Source organism: Octodon degus, unplaced genomic scaffold (assembly GCF_000260255.1).
Source record: "Octodon degus isolate 3935 unplaced genomic scaffold, OctDeg1.0 scaffold00002, whole genome shotgun sequence".
In the NCBI taxonomy this organism is placed as follows: domain Eukaryota; kingdom Metazoa; phylum Chordata; class Mammalia; order Rodentia; family Octodontidae; genus Octodon; species Octodon degus.
The window spans coordinates 29,023,041-29,041,210 of NW_004524578.1; the positions used below are offsets into that span (position 1 = coordinate 29,023,041).

The 18,170-nt window shown below is 53.3% G+C and overlaps 2 protein-coding genes across 7 annotated transcripts; one reads left to right on the forward strand and one right to left on the reverse strand.

The window, feature by feature from the left end:
• The first annotated feature begins 424 nt into the window (after nt 1-424).
• Nucleotides 425-10,749, forward strand: Ccdc9b (coiled-coil domain containing 9B). Of its 6 annotated transcripts, none has more exons than XM_023711718.1 (11): nt 425-507; nt 3,046-3,159; nt 3,387-3,494; nt 4,077-4,232; nt 4,319-4,444; nt 5,058-5,260; nt 5,505-5,563; nt 6,141-6,194; nt 6,283-6,373; nt 6,921-6,963; nt 7,046-10,749. In XM_023711718.1, exons 2-11 carry the CDS (start codon nt 3,070-3,072, stop codon nt 7,574-7,576), a joined length of 1,461 nt encoding a protein of 486 aa, XP_023567486.1. In that variant the 5' UTR covers nt 425-507; nt 3,046-3,069; the 3' UTR covers nt 7,577-10,749. The 6 variants fall into 6 exon arrangements, with proteins under 6 accessions (XP_023567486.1, XP_004623582.2, XP_023567478.1 ...); XM_004623525.3 differs by lacking the exon at nt 425-507 and adding an exon at nt 1,357-2,245; XM_023711715.1 differs by lacking the exon at nt 425-507 and adding an exon at nt 2,289-2,964.
• Nucleotides 10,750-17,071: 6,322 nt separating this feature from the next.
• On the reverse strand, nt 17,072-18,164 carry Inafm2 (InaF motif containing 2). Its single transcript, XM_012513982.2, has one exon. It carries the CDS (start codon nt 18,029-18,031, stop codon nt 17,573-17,575), a length of 459 nt encoding a protein of 152 aa, XP_012369436.1. The 5' UTR covers nt 18,032-18,164; the 3' UTR covers nt 17,072-17,572.
• Nucleotides 18,165-18,170: the final 6 nt, after the last annotated feature.

Here is an 18,170-nt window from a genome sequence, read left to right on the forward strand (position 1 = left end):
AAAAGGGGAGAAGAAACGTCTATGGGACGCAAGCCAGGCTCTGTGACACTGCTGCCCTCCCGTGGTAGTATGCTGTAACAGCATTGCGGTCTCTTGGGACTATCACCCTTGTCCCCACCCCCACCCCACCCCTCCTCCCTCTGCTTCCTGCGGATTTCTCCCCAGGGCAGAAGGAGAGCACTTTTAGAGGCATTTGCTGCCCAGTTCTCTTAGAGCTGGGTGCATTCTGGAATAAAAGGGGCAGAAAGGCAGGCACATGGTGTGCACAGGATTCCCACAGCAATGCTCTGGAGAGCGTGGCTTTCGGATTTCTTCTGCAGGCACTGACCGAGCCTCCACAGCTTTCGTGGGTCGCTGTGAGAGGCCCTGGGGATCCCAGGCTCTTGATGCTGAGGCACTTGCTTCCTCCTCTCAGAAGCTCCTGCCCAACGGTGGGCCAGACAGGCAAACTGCAGGCTCTGCAGAAGGTGGTAGAAGCGGGGGCTGGTAAGAGGCACAACATACTGTGTGAGTAACACTTGCAGGCACGTGGCCAGCCACTATGGGTCCCTGGCTGTGGGCTTGTCCTGGGCACGTGGGCCTCCAGCCTAATGGGCCAGGAAGCCTCTGCCTCTAGGTCAGGGGCCTTTCTCCCCCTGGGTGCTTCTAGAAGAGCCAGATCTCTTCCCCACGTACTCACTGCTCCCCTGTCCCCACCCTGGCTGAAAATCGAACAAAAATCTTGCCTCTTCCCTGTAGCATCCTCTGTCCACATCTCTCCTCTCCAGAGCTGACCGGAGGCCTAAAGTCCAAGAACAGCAGCAGATACTACTCTCCCTCCCAGACCCGGGCTTGGGGCCTCCCACTCCAGCACTCCTGGAGACTTCCAAGGCTTCTGAGGCTGGAAGTTAGCAGCCTGTGTAGGGCAGGATGCTGAGAGGGTGGAGAAGAAGTGTGTGTGTGTGTGTGTGTGTGTGTGTGTGTGTCCCAGGATAAGGAGCCCGGGTGCGTCACTGTCCCTGTGAAAGGAGATGAGTGTGACTCAGTGGGAACATCCGGCAGGAAAGGAGGAGAGTGCACAGTGGCATTTCCAGCAGGATGGGAACTGTGGCGCTGCAGGGATGGGGGGGTGGGGCTGGGTGAGGGCCTGGAGTGAAAAAGGCATAAGTGTGGTGGAGTAGAGTGGGGGGCAGGGGAGGATGGAGAGAAAAAAGAGGAGCAGAGACTTGGCCTCTGGCTGCCTGGGCTGGTTTGGGAGGACAGAGAGAAAGAGAGGCTTTCTGCTCCTGACAGAGGGGAGGTGGAAACTGAGGCCTGGTCAGGGAGGGATGTGGGTGGGGAATGCCAGAGTCCCGACACTTCAGGGCCTGGAAGTCAAGGTCTTGTAACCACTGAAACAGAACCCAGGTTTCGCTAATGGAGAGTGTACCACTCTCCCTGGTACTCCAAGCCTTGGGCCTGAGAGATCCCCAGGATGGGACTGCTTGGGCAGGGAGGCCCTAGCCGCAGCTGTGTGAGGGTGATTTGGGGGAGACTTTCCTGGGAAGGGCTGCGTCCTTCCTCTGGATCAGAGGCTGGAAAGGAAGAGTAAGACCAGGAAGGGCCGGGCATGAGGAACCCTGCGAGGAAGGCTGTCGGCAGCTAAAGCAGCTAAGGGCTACGGGCCCCAGAAGGAGGCCTCATACTAAGGGCCAGAAACCAGACAAGGCGCCTCCTAAGAGCAGCCGCCCTGGCAGATGCAGACAGTGATCGTGACTTTTAGGTATTTTAGGTATGAGGTCATGTGTGGTGGCTGGAAGTGAGCTTGAACCGACTGCCTTAAGCCAGTGCTGATAGAGCCAGCTGGAGACAGAGGCCGCCTGAAGTGGGGGCCTGCTGGGAGGGACAGACACTGGGCGGGCAGCCGCAGGTGAGGTCCAGCCTCAGGCAGGGCTGGACAGCCAGGCCTCCTTATGTGGGCTTGACTCACCAGGGAAAAGTCCCTGGGGATGCTGAGCAGGGCAGGGAGAGCTGCTGGGCAGGACCAGCTGGCTGCTGGTGCCCTGGTCCTCGCCCTCTGTCAGTGGAAGGGTGGGGGTGGGGGTGCAGCACTCCTGGCTGGGAGCCCAGCAGAGTCTTTTGTAATCACAACATGATCTCGTGTGCTGAGCAGCGAAGCCGGCAGGGAGAGGCCAGCAGAGGCCCGGCTCCGGCTTCCCTCCTGCTCTGGCTCCCCCAGGGCTGCTCTGGAATTCTCTCGGTGCCCGCTGTTGTCATGAACCCAGCTGTGAGTGGCACCTTGCCTTTGGCGGGGGGCTTCTTGGGGCTGGGAGAGGGCTGAGGTAATATACAGTCATGGTCTGGGGGCAGCTGGGGACAACTAGGCCTGGGAAGAAGAGGCTTGTGACCAGGCAGGTGGAAGGCTGGGCAGACACTGGCATCATAGAGACCCCACACCAGATGGGGAAGGAATGGGAACTTAATGCCAAGACCCATCTTGTCCAGGGTGGCTCCCCGTGTGACAGAGCTGCCTTTCCTGCCTTTTGCCAGTGGCGGCTAGGTGGGAGGGCCGGGCCTGTGGGAGTCCTACAGGCCAGACACAGGCCAGGGAGTGGGGTCCAGGCCTGTGAGCAGAAGACCAAAGCGAAACGTCTCTTTTTTCTGTGGTTCTGGATTTGGGAGCCAAACAGCCCCCTGCCCCCGCCCCGACCTCCTGAATCCCCTGGCAGCTTCCCAGTCACGGCAGGTTCTGCTGCCAGAGCCATTTATAACTCCCATTCCAGGCTCTGCTTGCAGTGGACTCCCTGGGGAGCTGGGGGGAGGGGCAGCTGGCTGCTGGGAGCCCTGGCCCTGGGTAGGAGGCCCTGACCTGAAGCACTGGGAGGCAGAGACCAATAGACAAGCCCGGTGGGGTGGGCACCTGGGGACTTCTATGAGCCATCTTCTGAGGAACTTGCTTCTGTCTTGCACGACCTTCCTGCGGATTTGGGACCAGTTCCTTAGGTGGTAAAAATTAGTGTACGTGGGAAAGTTGGGGAACTGGGAAGGGGATAGCAGTCAGGAGCCTGGGGTCCCTGCTCTCTGTAGGGATCTCATAGAGCGGAGTCCCTGATGAGCAGGCAGGAGGAGAAGGATGCAGAACTGGATCGCAGGATCATCGCCCTGCGCAAGAAGAACCAGGCCTTACTGCGCAGGTACCAGGTGAGCAGCTGGGCACGGTGGGGGCGGGCTGGCCAGGTGATGCTCTGGCCAACACGCAGATGCCTGCCTGCATGAGGCCAGCTTGGAGGGTCATGGGCCCCTCTCAGAGGCTTGCTGGGGTCTCAGACACTTGCTTGGGGCTCCACTGGTGTCTGTGTAGACTGTCATCGTCTATGTCTGTGTGTCTGGCTAGCTGTGGCCTGTGCTGACCCCTGGCCCACCCACAGGAGATCCAGGAAGACCGTCGGCAGGCAGAGCAGGGGGGCATGGCTGTGACCACACCATATCCCCTCCTACCAGACAGCCTCACTGTCACCATCAGCCAGGTTCCTGGTGTAAGCCTCACCCTGGAAATAGGGCTGGGTGGCAGGGTGGGGGCCTGGCCCATGCTGGGGAGGACACCTGCCCCTGCCCCCTTCTCTCATTCCCTGTTCTAGGGTACATCCACAAGTTCTCATCTCACAGCCCAGCCACTATTGTCCCCTCAAAGGGCCACAGCTGAAAGGTCACTAGCTAGAAGCCTTGTATTCTTTCCCAGCCCAGCAGCCCTGTACCGATAACCTAAAGCACAGGCTGCTCCTAACTGCAGACCCTAGGGACTGAAAGCTCTGCAGAAAGTGTCAGACAGAGAAGTCAGGGCTGAAGGCCAGGGGCAGAGTCTAAGAGACAAAGCCCTACTGTCTGGGTGCCTTGGAGTTCCCAGCTCAAGATGACAGGCCACTGTGACATTTGAGGCCCCAAATGGCCCTGGGCTCTGGACACCTAATGCCATTGGTATGTGAACTACCAGTTTCTCTGAGGACATCCTGGGGAGGGTCTAGGCTGGAACCCAGGTCTAGGGATCCACCCAGAGGACCCCATACCATCTCCGTTCAGTAAACCACATGGTGTGAGGGAATGGGCTTCTCATGTGGTAGGAGAAGCGGGTTGTCAGCAGGAACTGGGTAAGGAGCCCTCTTGGACCTGGAGTGGACAATGAAGTGACTGGGGATGAAGATGGAGAAGACCACAGGGGTACTTTCTGCTTGGGAAAGAGAGTGGACCTGGCCGTTACAATGGAAAACAAAGCCAAGGTGAGCATAGCCAGGGCCATCTAGGTCCTGGTGGGCAGCCCCTCCCCTCCAGGCTCTGTCACACTGCCCATCTTCACCTTCCCTAGGCTAAACGGATTGTGAGTGAGAAGCCCACTAGAGCAAGGAGCCAGGGTGCAGATGGGTCACCTGGAGGAGGCTGTGGCCAGAGCTCCCCCATGCAGATGGCCATCAGCTCAGATTCTGGCCGGAAGGTACATCTTCCAGAAAGGATGGGGACATGAATGTGGCAGTCCCCATTTTGGGAAGCAAAGAAGCCAACTGAGTTAGGATGCTCCTGTGCAGGGACCAGACAGAAGCAACCTCTGTGAGAATTCTCACCCTCCATCCCCTCATTGTCAGGCTCACCATAGTGTGGGCCTCTCAGAAACAGTTTAAGTCAGAGAAGTGATACAGCCCCCTTACCCTCTCAGTCCACCTGGTGGCAGGATGTGGGGATGTAAGGGACTGGCCTTGTGCCAGCTGTGACCTCTAGGTGGCAGCAGCCCCTAGCCCTTGCTCTTGCTCCCAGCCTCGGGAAGACCCTCCCACCCTAGGTTGGCTAGAACACCAGCTCTGCCCCGTGGGCCTGGATGCAGATGAGGAAATGATGCACAGAGAGGTTGAGTTACTTGCCCCAAAAACATAACTAGCAAGAGGGAAGAAACTACCCATGGCAAACAGAGAGACCTGAGAGACAGAACAGACCTTATTTTTAGATGAAGACACAGAAACTGCAAGAGAGAAAGCATCAGGAAGGAGAATCTCTGGGTCTCCAGTCCTCTGCCTGCCCTTGTCCCCGAGGCATTGAGTGTCTTCTTCTTGCAGGGTGCTCGGGAACCACGGAGTCCAGGCATGGTCTCAAGCCCAGCACCCCGGCAGCCAGTGGGGAAGGCCCCGGAGACAGTGGGCTGGGACTATGCACTGTGGAAGCAGGAGCGGGAGCAGATTGACCTGGCCCGCCTTGCCCGGCACAGAGATGCACAGGGTGACTGGCGCCGCCCGTGGGACCTGGACAAGGCCAAGCCCACGTGGGTGGCAGGGCTGGGCAGTTTGTGGGACTGGGTAGGGCTAAGTGTGGGTGTTGCCTAGAGCATGAGGCCCTTCCTGGGCCTTCTGGGTAGGCCTGGGCTCAGGGCTCTGTGTCCCTGGGCCCCCCTCATTGGGCCCACTGTCTCCCTGCTGCCCTGAGCTCTGGGGCTGAGGAAGGCAGTGTCAGTGTGGGGCCTGCGTCACACCGCCTCGAGCGCCTGACTCCCTGCTCTGTCTACACAGGCTACCAGACTGCAGCAAGCCCCAGGACGAGGGTCTGGCTAGGGTGGGCAGCAGAAAAGGTGAGCACACACCCACTTGTCCCCTGTAACTTGGCTTCTTTCTCACACACACACACACACACACACACACACACACACACACTTCTTTGTCTATTGACTACCAGCTTCTTTTTAGGGCTGAAAGGAAGCCTGGGAAAACATCTTTGTTTCCTTCCTTCTTTTCCTGCACTGTCAGATCATCCCTCCCATCCTCTAAAGTCCACAGCTCTTGCCAGGTTCTGGCCCCTGCAGATCCCAGGAAACAGCCCTGGGTCTTTCCAGGAGCTGCTCCCTATCAGGTCAAAGGCCTGTGGCCCTGGCAGGCTACATCAACAGCCCTTTGGGTTTCTGGCACTCTCATTTTACATATAAGAAAGCTGAGGCCACAGATTTGGGTGGCCTGCCCAGTTGGTGAGTCAAATCACCCAATCACATACTAGAGACCAACATGGGTCTCCAGGCCAGAGATCTGTTAGGGAACCAGAAAACCCACAAGTGGATCAGGACTGACAACATTCTAGTGCATAAAGAATGAGTGTTTCTATTCTGAATCCTCTGTTACCAAAACCTTTCTCCCATTTCCTTTGTCCCCTGTTAGGTTTCAGGGGCCAACGGAAGCTACAGCCCCCACTTTTGTCCCCTGATGGAAAAGGTGAGTTGGAGGAACAGGGTGTCATTGGCTGGTGAAAGTACAAGCTGCTATGCGCTCTTCTCCTTGCTTTATGAACCATTTCTTGCAGATCGGGGAGGACAGCCTGGCAGACCTCCAGTGGTGCCAGCCACAGGCAGCAAACCCCGGGGGAAGGAGAGGCTAACTGGCAGGGCCCGAAGGTAACAGGTAGCAGGGGACAAAATCAAGGCAGGCATCTAGGTATCCTGATTTCCTGGATGGCCCTGGTACAGGTGCCTGCTCCATCCCCAGGGCCCCTAGCGCCTGGCTGGCTGCTGCCTGGTGCAGGTTAATGAGATGCCAGGTGAGGCCAGCAGAGGCAGCAGCTGGGGAGCCTGGTGCCCAGGGAGGCTGCATAATTACAGCATCTCCTTTCCCCTGGGCAGTGATGTGCTCCTTTCCCAGGCAGTACAGGCAGAGACATGTCTGGAGTCCCCACGGAGCTCAAGGTACAGTAGGTAGGGCCAAAACAGCAGCTGGGGACCTAGGATGGAGCCAAGGTGGGTGGCATTCAGAGGAAATGGGTGGATTTGGGGAACAAAGTCAGGCTGGCAGGGAAGCATCCTGGAGCCTCACTGTGACTCCATTGGTGCTCCGAGACCCTTAGGCCTTAGATTCTCCTGGAGGACACAGGGCTTCAGGTATGGGGGGAGTGACATGAAGTGGGGGGATGGTAGGTACAGGGCCTTCATGTTCTATGTTCTGCAGGTGGGAAACAAAGGAAAATGAGGAGGAGCTGCAGAATCATGAGGTGGGTTTCTGGGCAGAGCTGGGGCAGGGTGGGGATGTGAGGCCTGAACTCACCATCCAGCTGTGCTCTTCTCTCATTTCAGGGAAGCCAGAGCACCAGAAAGCCTTCAGGGCCAGAGGAAGAGCATGCACAGAAGCAGAGCAACACGAAGTTGGATGGACTGAAGGGGAGTCTGGCAACCAGCACAGCCCTGGCCTCCCCAGAGGGGCCAAAAGGGGAATCAGCAGCCTTGACAGCCAGCTCAGACCCTGGCTCTCCACAAAACACTGACCTGGCTCCCCTTGACCTCTCTCTAGGGAGAGCCAGAAGCCCCAGGCCTGGAGAGAGTACATGTACGCTCAGCCCAGGGCTTGGGGCCCAGGACAGCCCAGTGTCCCTGCTAGATGGCTCCCAGAAGCAGCCCCTGGAGGGTAATGACTACCAGTGTGGGCCAGAAGTCCAGAGTTTTTCTGGACCACAGAAAGGAACAGGGGTCTTAGAGCCCAAAGAGGACAGGGCTAGCAAAGCTGGGGTCCAGAAGAGCCTGGCTCCAAGAAGCAGGCCTCCCAGAGGAAACAGCCAAAGAGGGAGAGGCACAGGTGTGAGGAGCAGGACAGGAGGTCCTGGCCCTTAGGGGAGATGCTGGGCATGGCTCACAGGGAATGGGAGCCGTGGTGAGGAGGAGGGAGAGACTTGATCAGGAGAGTGTATGCTGATTGTCTGGTTGCTGGGGGCTTGTGCCAGCCTGGCTGAGCAGTGTGGCAAGCCCTGAACAGAGCCACCTCCTACCCTCACAAGCAGGCTCGGGCCCTGGCCTGTTGCTGTGCTGAGGCCAGATAGCCAATGCTGGCTCCCTGACCTGTGCCCATTGCTGCCCAGGTCATGAGCCTTTTCCACCATGGTGACAAAACAAGGCTCGCTAACCCCCAGAACCTGGTTTTGCGGGCTACCCATCGTCTCTAGGGCCTGGCCTCCCTCTCCAGCTGCAGGCTTCCGTCTCCGCAAGTCCAGACAGGCTCACAGCTGGCAAGGGGAGCCCAGGCCCAGGTCCTACTTTCCATGCTCCTACCACCCAGCCGATGACTCACAGTCCCAGGATGGCCAAGGCCAGAGGACCTCAGCCATCACCTGCCATCCTGCTGTTTCTCCTAAAGAAGACTCTGAAGGCCCATTGGCAGGGACTGGGCTGGGCACAGAGTAGGAAAGTAGACTGTGCAAGGAGAGTGTATGGAAAAGCCTCTCTGAAATGGGGCAGGCTAGGGAGGGGACACCTCCTGAGCCCACCGCAGGTGGCCAAGCTCACCACCCTGATACCAGAAGGGAGACAAGGGCCTGGTCCTGCAGCCTAGGGTTATTTCCTGCCTTCTCTTCTTCCTCCTTCCTCCCCTATCTCCTGCACCAAGGCTGTGCCAAAGCAAGAAATCAGACAGTGACAGAGACTGGAGAGACAGGCGGACATTGACTCCAGCTAAGTAGGAGATCGGGTCTTTATCTTTCCTATGTAGTCTCCGCCCAACCCCCAGGCCCACGTCTAGTGAATTATCCAGACGCTGCACAAGCTGTGGCTTCCTTTCAATTCAACAAACATTTCCTGAGCACCCTCTACCAGTAATCCAGCCAGTGGGCGATGGTAGCTTTGCCAACAAGAGGGAGGGAAGAAATCCAGTCATAGGCAGCTCTAGCCTGAACAGCAGGAGCTGTTCTTGGCTGTAGGCACATGGCAGCACTGGGGGCAGGACAGTGGAAGGAGCTAGAGGAGAAATGGCCATCTCTGCTTGGAGGCAGCTGCTCCTCTTTTATGGGATCCACAACCTTTGTACCCAGCCCTCTTGCCTGGACCTCAACATGTGGCCCCTTCTGTTCCCCTCCACTCTGGCCCTGCATGGGTCTTTCTGAGACGTTAGTGGATCTCACAGATTCTCCAAGGCTCTATGGAGAGCCCAGAGGGTCTCTAGGATGTCACTGCAGTTACCCATGAGGTTAGAATTGTGGGGTGGCAGCCCAGTCATCTGCCCTGGCTCTCCACTCCTCCCCCATCCTCTATTCAGGAAAGGGATGGCTTCAGCATACCAGACGGGAGAACCCTTCTAATGCTTTCCTGTGAAGAGTCAGGCAGGTTCTGAAAAGGCCTGAAAGTGAGGCCTCCCGCTCCTACTGCTTTCTGGACTCCACCTTTCGAGCAGGAAGAGTCTCCATGAGAATGCAAGGAGGGCTGGGAGAGAGGGCAGACTCTAAGGGGCAGCTTGCTGACTACATAGGAGCAGGGAAGGTCTACTCTTGCCTGGTAAGCAGGCATCTAGGTTTCAGAGTGGAATGGAAAACAGAGCTTCCTGGGAAAATCTTCAGAAAGCAGTGAGAGTGGTGTTAGCTCTGCATTATATACCAAGACACTGGTCAGGGATGCTAGGAGGTGAATGGGTAAAAGCAGTGGGGGTGGGTTGAACAGAAGTCTGGGAATGCTTGGAAAACCTATGCATGTGGACACATCTGGGCCAGGGTGAAAACTCCCGGCTCAAGCTTTCCTCTTGTCATCTAGTGAGAAATTTACAGTCTTGGAGTATGACACAGGCCCCAGAGCTTGTAATTCCCAAAGGATAAGGCTATGGAGAGCAGGTTCAGAGCCCTTGAGTCCAGATGTCTCTAGAAACATTTCAATAAAAAAATTTGAATTCTGAACTGGGCATGTAGCTCTATGGTGGAGCACATGCCTTAGCCTGAGTAAGGTCTTGGGTCTGAAACCCAGTAGCACATCAAAAACAAAAAGGAGAGAATTTGAATTCTAAATTTCCTATTATATCCCACAGAACCAAAGCTCCCAACTGTACAGATGTGCCTTCATTAAAAGGTGTAGGTTAAGGTACGTTTGACCATGGAATGAGAATGGAGAAATTGGGCAGAGCCCTGGCTCAGCCCTCGAAGCCAGAGGGAAAGTTGGGCAGAAGGGCTTGGAGGACATGGCCCTTCTCTTCGTGGGGCAGCATCCAGAGGGCTGTTAGGAGAAAGGGTGTCCTGAGGTTGAGAGAAGAGAGAATAACAGGATGTCTTCATTGTAGGCAGATGGTAGTAGTGCAGGGAGATAACTTGAGCTTTTCCTGGGAAAGAAGAGCTCTTCTCCAAAATAAGGGAAACAGTGGCTGTGGTGGCTGGCCCTGCTGCTCTAAGATGGAACCAACTGTGGAGATGAAGCACAGCTAGACACCCTCCACAGACCCCGGGATGGTGACAAGCTTGTTGTATCTCTTCTTAGCATTGAGCTGTCTTCTCAGATGCCTGTCTACTCTGCAACCATCAGACAAGACTACTCTTCAAAGGTCTTCATTAACCTTGGCTATCAGGAACCTAGACATAGAGCTTGAAGAGCTCAGCAAGGAGGGGACACAGAGGAGGAAGGAGCCAGCAGGGAGAGGACAGTTTTACCTCAGGCCTCAAGACAGGAGAGCTGAAAAGGCAGAGGCTTCTCTGTCCCAGGCCAATCTTACATAGCAGGGAGAAACCAGAGCAGACCAGGCGTGAGAAAGCCATGTGTTTTGAGGGCAGGGAGCATGATAGACTGAAGTAAGCACTGGCCTTGGAATCTAACAGGCCGAACCAAACCGTAGGGCTGCCATGTCAGTTGAGTGACTGGTCAATTTTAACCTCTAAAGCCTCAGTCTCTTTATCTGCAAAGTAACATCTACCTTGAAGAGTTGTTAAGAAAATTAAAGTTTGCAAATATACCTGACACAGCAGACACTCTAGTGTGCTCAGCTGGCACGCAGAAGGCACCCAGTGGATACCTACTGAATAAACGAAGTGGCTATTTGGTGTGATCTCTGTCTACTTTGCTATCATTCCTTTTATATTCTCTTTTAGTTTCTTCTTCACTGGTGGTCAGCACTTTCCAGGGAAGGAAAATGGCTTGTAAAGTTTATCTAGCCCTCCAGGACAGCTAGCTTCTCCTACCTCCCCCTGCCCCCAGGAGGTGCTCCAGTGTAACTCAACACTTCACCAAATATTCCTGCTTTTTAAGTGACTGTTGTCTATGCTTACCCACTGGCTCTGTCACTTCCTTTTAATTCTTTTTTTCCCCCCTTTAATTCTTCACATGGGAGCAATCTCACAAATTCACACCACAGTTCCTCTTGCTTTAGTCAGAAATCAAACCCCTTGTGCAGTTTGCTCGGTGCATCCAACGGTTAAGTTTTGCCACCAGAAGACATGTTGTGACTGTATTTTCTTATGGTTAGGGAACAGCTAACTAGGGATCCTTGGACACAGGGGATGGCCAGCTAACCTAACAAGGCACCAATTTGGAAGGTCTGACTTCCAGTCACCTGCAGCCTGAGGCACAGGACCAAAAGGTAAAGATGGCCATGGTCTCCCCATCTTCCCCAGCCAAGGAACTGGCAAATATCTCCATATGGCTTTATCTTCTTTGAAGGATGAAATTGAGGAGGAAACAAGGGAATGGAAAAAAGTAAAGACACTATTTCACTTCTGTTTCTTGTGTCATTTATCAATGTCCACAGACCCCACCAGCATCTCCTTCGCAGCCAACCAGGTTAGTCAGGGCTGATGCAAAAGGGCTGACAGGGAGCCCATGACATCTCTGCAGGGGGAGAACTCAGAGCTGGGGCAGGCAGACTAGATCTAGCAGAAAGGCTGCTTTCTCTCAGCAAGCCTGCTGGGGCTACGTCACCACTCACTAAGCATCCACTTGCTGCTGGGGAAGTGAAATAGCACAGACCTGGCACCAGAGAGAACAAATGTGGCATCCACTGCTCCTTTTAAGGACTGGCTTGAGAAGCTGCAGGCCTTGGGCAGGAGGTGTGGCAGACACATGAGTACCTTTGCGGGAAAGGGAGGGAGAGCTCTCAGGCCTGCCTCCTGCTTAACAAGCTCTCTAAGGCAAGTTCTCCTGCCCCTGTCAAAAGTAATGGACAATGTAGGCTTTTTCTTTTTTCTTACTGACTCTGGGGACACAATGTTTCCTCTTCTCCCAGCAGGGCAGCTGGCTTCAAGGAAGCAAAAGGGTCAAAAGTCGTCTTGATAACCAGCTGTCCAAACAGGAGGATCCTGATCCTACATCACAAAATCAGAGGAAAACCTGGCTCAGTGGTTCTCCAAATTCAGTGTGCATCCAAACACATCACCTGGAAAACTGTAAGATGGAAGGGCAGGTTCTATTTCCGAGCTGTTCCTTCAGTTGATCTGGGGTGAGGCCTGTCAGATTCCCAGGGGAGGCTGACAGGGTTGGCCTCGGTGTGGGTGTCATGTTTACTACCTGTCCTTTCACATTTCTTTCTAAGCATTGTTCTTTCCCAAAAGGGCAGACACACCCTTGAAAAATACTATTTCCTGTGTATACACTAAGCTTTACTCTGAAGATCTCAAGGCCCTTTCACATCCAATGCCTTCACATCCAATGTCTCCATTTTCTCTCCTGCCGTCAGTCAGTCTCAAAAAAGGAAGAGGAGCAGGGCCTTAACTGCTGAGATCCCAGGTGTCCAGTCTTCTAGTTCAGGGACTTCTTCTGAGGACACAGACTTCCTAACAGGTCCTAGTGATATCATGAGCGTCCACAGCTCCAGGGCTGTCTGCTATGACTTGACACTGTCCAGGCTACCAGTAGGGAGCATAGAAAGGTCACATAGCCTCTGGTACACAAGGGTGGGGGGAGACCAAACAGTGACTGCGAACACTGAAAGAGCAGAAAAGTTAATATTTAAATGGCAATCAGTGGTGATTAACACAATTGCTGTTTCTTGGATAAATTTTGTTTTGGGATTTTTGAGGCTAACTTGTCACACTGCAGGCAAATAGTTCTTGAATGAATGGTACTGGTTTATGGAAAATGTTCCTAAGAATATTAGGGTTAAGGGGAGATAGCTCAGTGGCTTATGCACTTGCCTAAGGATATTAGTTAAACTCTCATTACTATTTAACCAAAAAGCTATTGTAAAAACATCACCAAAATTAAGAAAACAGGACATCTGTTGGTCTCTTTCTGGTGGCTTAACCAATGTTTCTAGAACTGAATAAGGCCCAGGGAGACTGTCTGGGCCAGAGTGCCTGTCACTCACTGACAGGGACCATTGGGAGCCAGGACTGTTTCTGGCCAAGGACTGAGGAGGACCCAGTAGAGTCTGGGTGTGTGGCAAAGAGAAGCTTTTCTGTTTGTTTAATTAGCTACTGGAGGGAAGAAAAAGCATAACACAGGCTTTCTGGCAGCACAAAACCACAGGCTATGTCAGCAAGTGAAACAGATGTGACCAAAAACTGTCAACAGAACAGCTATTTTTGTAGCTCGGCATTAGGGTTGGAACAGAGGAGAGACAATGAGTGGGTCACAGCCTGTGTCATGTCCACTAAACGCCATATGGAATATAGCTGTGGACTTGTGGTACCTGGAAAGCACTAGAAAACCAGGCATTTCTCCTCTTGAAAATAAAGAAGCTGAGGCCAGAGGGGTTAGTGTAGCTGTAATTTGTAGGGTCCGTTTGTATCATATTATGAATTGTAGTTGCAGTTCACCAGAGGATTATGACAGGGACACCACAATAACAGCAGGGCCAATTCCGCCCAACACCACACTTAATCAGGTGATAAACAAACTGAGCACCTACTGCTCTGTGCCAGGCACTAAGTTAGCACGGGTCATAGGAAATGGACAAAGCTACTGCAGTCCGTCCCTTCCTCCACCCAGGGACGCAAAAGATATAAAAGAAAGGTGCAGTTGTGACTGTTCTATTACTGAATGACAATTCCAGAAATATGTCTTTTCTCCGCAGACAGAAAAGGGAGAACAATTCTGACCCTTTTAAATGGCTGTGGTAGCCCTACAGCTCCTACCAACCTTTCAGTTCTCCTTAAAGAAACATGTTAGGACAAGTAGAACATCTCTGCACTCAGCATTTCAAAATAGGATATAAATAATCAGCTAAAGAACACACTATCTTAGATTCCCCAGTGAAAACTGAAAAATAAGGTAGGCAGAAAAGCTGGAAAACTGTGGTTTCATGCCATGTAGCAATCTACAGCTATTAGGAAAAGCAATATTTCAGAGAAAACTTTCTTTGCATCTGAGCATCCATGGACAGAAAAGCTATCCCCAAAGCTCAGTTTAAAAGGCTCCCCACCTCATTACTTTCTTTCTTTCGTGGAACCAGGGATTAAACACAGGCCCTTGGAACCAGGGATTAAACTCTGGCCCTTGAGCTTGCCAGGGAAGCGCTTATTCCACTGAGCCATCTCCCCAGCCCCCTCCATTACTTTCTAAAACTTCACTTTGACAAAAGAATTCTCTTCCTCTGAATTCAAACTGCTAGGGAATAAGTGTTTACAGTACCTTCTAATATAAGCAAACATCTAGAAACAGTCTGGTAGTCTGGGTGTAGAGGAAAGGAAACACCTCCCAGGAGATCTGTCTCCTAGCTTAAAACTTGATGGGTCATTTTGTGGCTTATTTCTAATGCTTGCAAAGAAAGCTGTTCTGACCACTGCTCCCAGACCACCCAGTCATTCTCATTGGTCAGCAGGCTCCTACTGCTGTGTCCGATGTGAGAAACTGCGACCAGCAGCAGAAGCCACATGTCACCGTCCCCAGAAAGGAGGGGGTGACTCAGAGAACCTAGAAACTCCTTCACTCTCCTCTGCTCTGCCTTACCAAGCCCTTTCACAGAAAGCCATTGTGTAGGCTGAAGAGGGAAATAAAGGAAGGGCGGGCCTTTTCCATGCTTCCCCTGCAGACTGTAAGGTAATGTGAAAGCCCAGTGGCACCCCCAACAGCTCGGTGAAGTGCAGGCCTCAGGGAGCCTACCAACACTGGTTTCTCACTGGCATTTGTACTGGGCAGCATTGTCTAATAATGAGCTGAGCTCAGTTGCTTGCCAGGTATCTTGCAGCACAACTAAACCCTTATATTTATGCTCTGCACTCACACCTTTTTTGTTTAAGGGAAGGAAAAACCTTCACCTTTGAAACAACCTACCTCTCATCTACTTAGTTCTGTGGTAGAAAAAGCTCTGGCCAAACAGTTGGCTAGCACTTCCTGATTTATCTAGGGGCACATGGTTTAAAAGTGAGAAGAGCGATGCCTTCGGGCAGCTTATCCTCACCTCAGTGCTCAGCTCACTAAGTGTGTAACATTTGTGCACACTGGTCTTTCAGCTTCCAGTCTTCAGCTAGGCATCTGCTTGGTCTGGCAAAGCAAAACTTTTTTCAAGGTTGGCAAAAGGTGGCTGAGCTAGATACCACTTTCTTCCAAGCCTAGGACTGCTTCCAAACTAAGATGGATTCTACCACCCTTCCTTAATTCAGCGGAGCCCCAGGCACTGAGAAGAGCAGGGAAATTGCTTCTTCCTCCTCGACCTCTTCATTACCAACCATTGGCCAGATCTTAGAGCACCTCTGCTCCTTCCCCACAAAGCCAATAAGAAAAACGATCAACACAGGCTTAGGCAGAGTTCTTAGAATGTATTTTTGTTCACCTGAAAAATAAAACTTTTAAAAAATATACAGGACTTTTTGAATACAGGTATATTTTGAATGGCTGAATTATAAATAACGTCTCTGGTCATGTTCACAGCTCGGGCTGGAGCAAATGTCCCAATTCCAGTGAAGGCTTTAGAGTCAGGAGGCCAGCTGGACCCACTAGTGGGCTCCCTGGGCTCTTTGATCCATCCCAAAGTGGATTTAAACAGTCCAGAAAGCTAGGATCACAAAGGGGCAGGGTAGGGGGACCTGGACTCCCAGATATTTTCCTGCAAGTCCAAAAGGATTCTTGGAATAAGAGATCAATTTACAAATTATTAAAATATAGGACTAAAAATTCACACAATAAATATAAATTACAGGCTATTATTGAAGTTATAAAGTAGCATTTTGTTTTTTCCCTCAGTCTCTCACCAAAAATTTTAAAAGGCCTCATAGGCTTCCTGATGACTGAAGTCCTAGTCTAAGAAATGCCCTCTAAGTCCAGAGACCTGGGGGTATCACCAGCCTGCTGGAAGGCTGTGACAGCTCAGTCGCTATTTTCTTGGTCACCACAGGACATGGCTTAAAGCAAGGCTGTTGTCCTGTAAATTTGGGCCAGGGCTAACTAGAATGCAGGCCAGAAAACTGGAAAAACAAACTGTTTCAGGACTCAGGTGCATCTGTTTTCCTTTTATTTTTTTTAAGTGCCTCATTTCCCAAAAAAGGAAACAAAAGAGTTTGCTATCTTGTCACTACCCACACTCAGTTGCTTAAAAGCAAGTGGCAGAAGGAAATGCAATCCAAATGGAGGAAGTATAATTCTTGCTGCCCCAAACCTGTATGTTTGTCTATCCCTTGAAGCTTGTCACCTCCTCTGTAAAATTATTGGCTGCATTTAAGTGTGGCTTATCAGGAACAACGAAGCCAAGCCTTTCAACCCTCCCATGGCCGGGGGTCTCTTAAGTGGCTATCAGAGCACAATACTTAAGCACAGTAAGTAAGCACAATCCTGAGTTTGAAGCCCACCTACTGCCCTTTCCCACTCTCTAGCACAGCTCAAACCCAGAGGACACACAGCTCTTTGCACAGCAGATTTCATCCTAATAGCAAATCAGCTGAGTTGCTATCGGCTCAGGAAAAGAAGGCAGAGTTGAACAAGACAAGATCTTGAGCATGAAATAAATTAAGACAAGATCTGGAACCTGACAAGATCCTGAGGAGCAGGGGGGGAAAGATAAAACACTCACCTCTCTACTTACAAAAGCTTGCTTTCTAAAAGAATTCTGTAAGAGGAAGGCCAGATATTAAAGCATAGCAGCATGCTCCTTCTCTTCCATGGTCCCTGGCCCATATCCAGACACGCAGGGCTACAACAGGAAGCCACTATGGTGGGGGCATGAAGGGTGGGAAGCGAAGAGATCAGTACAGTCCCCACCCTGGCAAAACGGCTTCTACTATCATGTCAACAGTCTAAGAATGACTGTACTAGGAACGTCATAAACCTGTCTTTCTGAAATAGGTAAGGGACAGGGGAGAGGGAGAGAGTGATGAATGAAAAAAGCCATGTTTGTGCCCTCTGGCTAGGTGCACTTTGGAGGCCACAAATAGCCCTTGCTGGACCCCATCAGTCAGTAGCTATCCAGGGTGTGGGAGGGTACATAGAGTTCTGGATTATAGCTGCTAGTGCATATGTCAATAACTATATACAGGGATCTATAAATTAAATGCATTTCTGGCCACAGCAACTAGGTTGACATACCTGAGCTCCACTACTTTTGGTGCCCTCTTCCTTTTGAGAGCTTCAGCTTATTAAAAAAGAGCCCCTTACAGCTCCCTCTTCCCCTGAGTCCTGGGGGAAAGTCCCAGTCACCCCTGCATATAGGAAACACCCGCGCTTCAGCACAGAAGGGTTCGGTGCTAAGATCCCCCCCACACCCCTCCTCAGGGCTCTGGGCCCTGGCGCAGCATGGTCCTGGGAAGATCAAACCCCAGTCCCTGGCGAATCGTGGTCCCTGAAGATCCGGTTGCGGGCCACCGGCTCCGGGTGAGCTGGCGATCATAGGTGTGTGTTTGGGGGGCCGTTCACTCCGGGGGAGTCACTCCTGCCCCGTGCTGCTGCAAAGTCCAGCCTCCGAGCTTGGGGAGTATGGCTCCCTGCCGCCCCCGGTGCGGGGACTCAGTGACTCCGGGGCGCCGCCTCTGCCTCCTCCTCCTCATCCGCGCTCCGCGGACGATCTAGCGGCCCAGCCAGGGGACTGTCCGCAGGGGGTTCCGGGGGCTCCGGCCTCGCCGCCTGCAGCGGGGGCGCGTCGCGCGGCGCCTCACGGCGGGACGACCGGGTGCCGTTGGGCCCGGCGGCCGCCGCCCCCGAAGTCCCGGACGGGCCAGTGGCGTTGGAGCCGCCGGAAGGCGGGCCCGCGGCTCCCCCAGAAGTCCCGGCGCCCACCGGCTGCCAGATGAGGCTGTAGTAGACCGCCAGCACGATGGCGGCCAGCGACACGGAGAGCACGTAGGCGAACACGGTGGCAAGCCGGACCCACTTCTTGTTGGTCTTGGCCGCCATCTTCGCCTTCTTGTCCCCGGTGTAGGTGGCCGGCTTGCCCCGCTCGGCCGGGCCCGCGTCGCGCTCCTTCATGGGGGGGCCCCGGCCTTTGCCCCGGTGCTCCACGGCCCCGGCTGGAGGGGGCCTGGCGGCCTGCGACGACTGGACAGGGGGCGGCCCGGCGCCCTCGGTTCCCGGCGGCTCCGCACTCCGCCGCTGCTCCTCACGCCGC